This window comes from Medicago sativa, chromosome 2 (genome assembly GCF_051527215.1).
Source record: "Medicago sativa cultivar Bolivia chromosome 2, Bolivia_mono, whole genome shotgun sequence".
Lineage (NCBI taxonomy): Eukaryota > Viridiplantae > Streptophyta > Magnoliopsida > Fabales > Fabaceae > Medicago > Medicago sativa.
The window spans coordinates 89,056,881-89,062,268 of record NC_140750.1 but is presented as its reverse complement, the minus strand read 5'-3'; the positions used below and the strand labels follow the sequence as shown (position 1 = coordinate 89,062,268).

Here is a 5,388-nt window from a genome sequence, read left to right as displayed (position 1 = left end):
ACTGATGTAAAGTGATATGATGTAGAATGTGCACGTCATTTCACATCAGGTACGGACTGATGTAATAGCAATATTTCCACATCAGGCTTTTTTCCCACTGATGTGATACGTTCTTTTTAAAATTTAAGATCAGGGTTTTCACTTCAGTTTTATGATAGACACTGAAGTTAAATAATTATATTTATCATCAGTCTTCTATCCCACCGATGTGAAAACTTCAGTTTTTTAAAAAAAAAATTATGCTTTATTATTACTGCTTACAAAATCAGCTTGAGACCATGTTCTTTTCTTTTATTTATATTAGAAATATGAAGGAAAAAAATGATATTTTAATGCCAAAAAGGAAGCTAAAAAGCTAACATATACAAAATTTAATTTATAACCCTCACAAGTATACTTTCAAAAGAATATAGCGTAAATACACAAGTGAAAACAGAAGAGGTCTGATTCCTAAGTCTTGGCCTGATTCCTAAGGAGATGATCTCTGTAAGTGATATGACTAATGCTAATCTACTAAAATATATGGAGTTAAAAGATGCAAAGTTCACTTTGTTATCAACTTGATCAATTAACATTGTCTGACACAAACATGGTTGGGATTCAACAGCATTCCACAACATATCTGACACAAACAAAATGAAATAGCATGAGTGTCTCGACTTGAATCATGAAATACAATGTTACTTTCCTAATAAAGAGCTGTATACACATACACACCTGTAGATATTCTATCTTTTGTTGGTAACATGCTAAGCATCACATAGTCGACACAAACATATCTATAACATATATAAGCAACATATCTGACAGAAGCATCCATAGGTTCCATAACATATCTATCTAACACAAACATAATGAAATAAGATGAGTGTCCCAATCAAAGTAGCATTGTGAAAAACAATGACCCCTTCCTAATGCTCTAATCACAATGCCGTAAAAATAAATCAAAACTTTTCAAAGAATTATAAAAGGGAGATATACCTCTGGAAAATATTGAAAATCTCCACCCGTTGCATTTAGCAAAGTCAATGAGAGAACTCTATCAGGAACCATTGCTGCTATTTTACAAGCTATCATAGATCCTGTTTCAATAGGCAAACACAATTAAAAGTTAACAAACAAACAAACTCAAACTAATCAAATATTAGGACAAACCATCTGAATTTTAACTAATCAAAACTCAATAAAAAAGACAGAATAATCTAGTCACTTAAGGTGTCATAGTCAAATTTTTAAAAGCAACATACTATAAAACATTTTGCAATGCTAACTACTTAGAATAAGCTGCTGCTAGTGCCACTCCTGCATATGAAACTGGTGATTTTCTTGCAACTATTTCAGGTCTTCATCATGAAAGTTGACACGTTTGAGATGTTATGCCTGCATAAAAAAAAATACACAGCGTAGAAAGAATAATTTACACATAAACAAAATAGAACATGCAGTATCAAAGAAAAACTGAAACTAGATTTTGATAAAAATACATCTATTTCAAAATAGCGACAGATTCTTCTTCTACCCATTCTGATAGCACCCATACAGATGATAAACTCCATTCTGATAGCACCCATACAGATGATAAACTCTGTAGCACATGACCCAAATTTATATGTGCAAAAATGAAAATTCGCAATAATAACCACAATTGAACACTCAATTGTGATCTGATCACAAGTTCTTAGTCTGCAAACAAAATCTATAGCACACTCAATTGAAAGAGAGAAAAAAACTAATCAGGAACATGGAAACAAAAATCATGATATATAATCAATCACTAGTGTTCTTCTCAAGCTAACACAACACATTAACATGGTAAAATAGGCAAAACCAAAGCCATAAACGCATAAACAAAGTACTAGTTAAATGCAGAAAATAATAAACGAGTTTATAACATCACCTGATTATTGTCAAGTGCAAAGTGAAACTTGTCATTGACCCTAAAAGTCCAGATGTTGAGTTTTCACAAAAGAGATTGTAGATTGCCAGAATGCGTGGCACTTGAACCTTCAATACGTGACAGATTCTGAAATAACAAAATTGGGAAACAAGGGTCAGTCCTTAGTATATACTATTAAACAAAAATCAGTACACTCCACTCCCAAAAGACAGAGATGAGTTCTAGAACACTATACCTCTCTTAGTACTAAATATTCTGCAAGAGATATATCCTCCCATTGTTTCAATGGCAACAGATGCTCAGGACACTTGGCAATATCAGGAATCTGGGGCATATAAGCACTTTGTTCCTTGTTAAGTTTACTTCTATCAAGTTTGGATACCTTCACTTTAGGAATTTGATGTGCCTCCCACCTAGGCAAGTAAAGAGTTTAAGAAACGTGTTATTTCTACTACTAGGAAGGAAACAGTGAAGTTTTATCTACTCACCATCATTTAACAAACCAGAATCCGAGATAAAGTTATCATGAAGAAGTTGCATTTTGTTTTTCTTATGAAGTTGCATTTTGTTTTTCAACACTTTCTCTTGAGGATTATTCTTCTCCCCATCAATAGTCACCCTCACATCTCTTACTGAATCTATATATATTTCACAACACAATTTCAACAAAAGGAGCTTAATTTTATCATAATATAAAAAAATATTCTTATAAAGTAACTTGATTATAACTTATAAAGCACAAATACGGACACCGAACACGCCGACACCGTTAAAAATTTGAGAAAATCACATAATTTAGTATAATTATATGTGGTAGTGTCGTATCGGTGTCAGATACGACACGTGTCCGACACCGAAACATGGCTAATCTCAGAAGTGTTCGTCCTTCATAACATAACATGCATATGCTCACTTACCAGTGCAATTATTGTTGGAAGATTGTTGCCCTGTCTTGTCAAAATGTCTCACAACAACAGCCATGTGACTATGGCCCTTTTGGAACTCATTCAATATATCGTACAGTGGCATCGTTTCTGGAACCCTGTCAATAAATTTAATAATTTTTAAAATTTGGAGTTATGGTTAATATTAATATATATATATAACTTAATATAATGCTATATCATTTTGTTACAAAATAAAATACCTTGGTATTTTGCGTATGGTCACACTTTTCACAGGTACTTCCTCTTCTGGATCAATAGTTAACAAATTCTTGATCTAAAATTAGGAAGCATCTATATCAATCTCATCATACAAAATTTGTAGTACCAAAAATGGTACAAAATTTGTAGTACCAAAAATGGTTCTAGTAGCAAATCAATCTCATCATTGATACAAAATTTTACTTTATTAATCTATGTTCCAAAATTGATACAAAATTGTTAAATGTTGAAAGGTTAAAGGAAAAATAACACATTGTATTGTATACCAGGATAAGTCCAATGATATTTGTAGGCTCCTCATAATAGACAGGGACCCTGCTATGCCCTTTCTCCAATATTGGTGTCATCAAATCCCTGCTTAATAACAATATTAGCCGTTAAGTTTGATGACAAATAAAATTGTATGAAATTAAAAAATCTAGCTTACAATTTATAAATTTTTTAGACACCTCACTAGTTTGATGACATTAGAATACTTAAATTGGTATTTAGTAATTTCACTAGTTTTCTCTTTCAATGTGAGAGTCCCCTAAACAGAGAAATGCATGAAAGTCGGAAGGATGATCTTGTATGGACAGAGGCGTGAGCGAAAAAAGAGTCACACAAAAGATGAGGTATCTTGTGAACCGAGAAAAGTGTGGCAAAGACTTGAGAACAAGGATAAAGAGAACTCTCATACAAAACATATCATGTACATAGAAGAAAGGTTTTGTACCGAAGGTATGATGATAACAATGTGCATTAGTGGTTGCTTAAAACAACCTCTACGATAAGCTAACCTGCATTAGCACATTAAGTAGGGTAACCTCTGTCGTAAATTAAGATGCAGTATGTAACTTATCCTTTGTAAATTATATTCCATTTAGTAAACTATTTCGAAACAAATTACGCAATTTAGATAAATAAATATGAACAAATGTTAATAAAAAGAATTGCTACTTTGTTACTCTTGAAAAAACAGTCTCAAGTTATTGAGTGTTATTTATGCTAAATGTTGCGCATAACCAAATTAAAGTATGCAAAAAGTAACTCAGTCAACAAGTTGAATTCATTAGCACTGAAGTAGAATCCAGTGTGCAGGTTTAGTTCAATCTTTCATGGCTAGTAACCAGAACCAACAAATGTTGTGCATAATCAAGTATATTTAAGCTCACATTTAGCATTCTAAGTATTGATGAGTATATGCCAACTGTGACATTATCACGTTCTACTGTTTTTCCTGAATGTATGTAGCATATTTTTTAATTTGCATGGATTCTTTTTCTTATTGTTTGATAAGTAGTGCAGAGAACACACACATGACAAAATTGGTCAAGAAACCCATTTTAATGAATTACATTTTACACTGAAATGTTAAATCGAGAAACAAGTCAATGGGTTGGTTCACATTCAATACATATGTGATTTCTTTATTTTTAATTATACAAGTAGCTTTCCCTGCAAAACCAAACAGAAATCTAAAACACATCAACTGATGCATCACCTTCTCCGGCAAGACAAACAGATCCGGCACGGTGGTCGGTCGGCCACGCTCCGGAGGTAACAACCACCTCCATTTTAAAAAACAAACACAGTTTTGGTATTCCTCTTCTCCGTAGAGTTCAAATCCGGCTTTAGTTTTTTCAAAAACTCAATGAAGAAACGTAGATCTAAGGATTGAGTTGCGAAAATTTCCGGAAAAAGAAGAACAAGAACGAACAGGATATACACATAACATGAACTACGATTTACCTCTGTCACGGTCTCAGCTTCATCTGCTTCTTTGAACTCGGTACGGATCTGGACAGTTTTGGCTTGATGAAGCTTTGAATTGGTTCGGATTCGTCCTCTTTGCTTCTGTTCCGAGCTTGTTGTGCTAATTCTCGCTGCTTCTCTTTTTGTGTTTGAGATCCGAACTTGTTTATTGTTGTTTCGAAATCGGCTTCTGAAACCTGTTCGAATCTTTTTCACTCCCAGAAATATTCGCTAATGAAAAACAAAGAAGGGTTTGGCGTTGTGTTTGGACGATGGTGGACGGTGATTGGACGGTGGTGGACGGTGATTGGAAGGTGATTGTGATTTGGAATTTAGTGAAAAAATGAAAAACGGAGAAGAAGTGAAAAGCGTGGATGTGTTTTGTGTTTTTACGATATATGAAGGGATAAGGTAAAGGTGAAAGTTTGTTTTTCCATCAGGCAATTCTCATCCACTGATGTAAAAACAAGATAGCCAGAGTTTTCACTTAAATTGCGAAAATGCCACCGCGTTTTTTTTCCTTCATTCCAATTATCCACTGATGTAAATGGTACATGCTATTAAGAATTCCCCTCATGTGCATATGTCAAC

At 33.6% G+C, this 5,388-nt stretch overlaps 1 protein-coding gene across 9 annotated transcripts; it reads right to left on the bottom strand.

Annotated features, from left to right (window-relative positions):
* Positions 1 to 361: 361 nt before the first annotated feature.
* Positions 362 to 5,169, bottom strand: LOC146951650 (DUF21 domain-containing protein At2g14520-like). 9 transcript variants are annotated; one of them, XM_085747677.1, is made up of 11 exons: positions 4,795 to 5,169; positions 3,330 to 3,417; positions 3,045 to 3,118; positions 2,815 to 2,939; positions 2,386 to 2,535; positions 2,133 to 2,310; positions 1,898 to 2,023; positions 1,248 to 1,380; positions 982 to 1,082; positions 718 to 840; positions 362 to 622 (listed from the first exon to the last, which is right to left on the bottom strand). In XM_085747677.1, exons 2-6 carry the CDS (start codon positions 3,408 to 3,410, stop codon positions 2,282 to 2,284), a joined length of 459 nt encoding a protein of 152 aa, XP_085603803.1. In that variant the 5' UTR covers positions 3,411 to 3,417; positions 4,795 to 5,169; the 3' UTR covers positions 362 to 622; positions 718 to 840; positions 982 to 1,082; positions 1,248 to 1,380; positions 1,898 to 2,023; positions 2,133 to 2,281. The 9 variants fall into 9 exon arrangements, with proteins under 9 accessions (XP_085603803.1, XP_085603802.1, XP_085603807.1 ...); XM_085747676.1 differs by having other exon boundaries at positions 718 to 836; XM_085747681.1 differs by having other exon boundaries at positions 718 to 836; positions 1,275 to 1,380.
* Positions 5,170 to 5,388: the final 219 nt, after the last annotated feature.

Coding starts and splice junctions, on each gene's coding strand:
- LOC146951650 (XM_085747675.1), bottom strand. CDS start 3,410: ATGACACCAATATTGGAGAAAGGGCATAGCAGGGTCCCTGTCTATTAT. Junction 2,940..3,044: donor ACCATACGCAAAATACCAAG/GTATTTTATTTT, acceptor ATTTATTGACAG/GGTTCCAGAAACGATGCCAC. Junction 2,311..2,385: donor TTCTGGTTTGTTAAATGATG/GTGAGTAGATAA, acceptor TTACTTGCCTAG/GTGGGAGGCACATCAAATTC.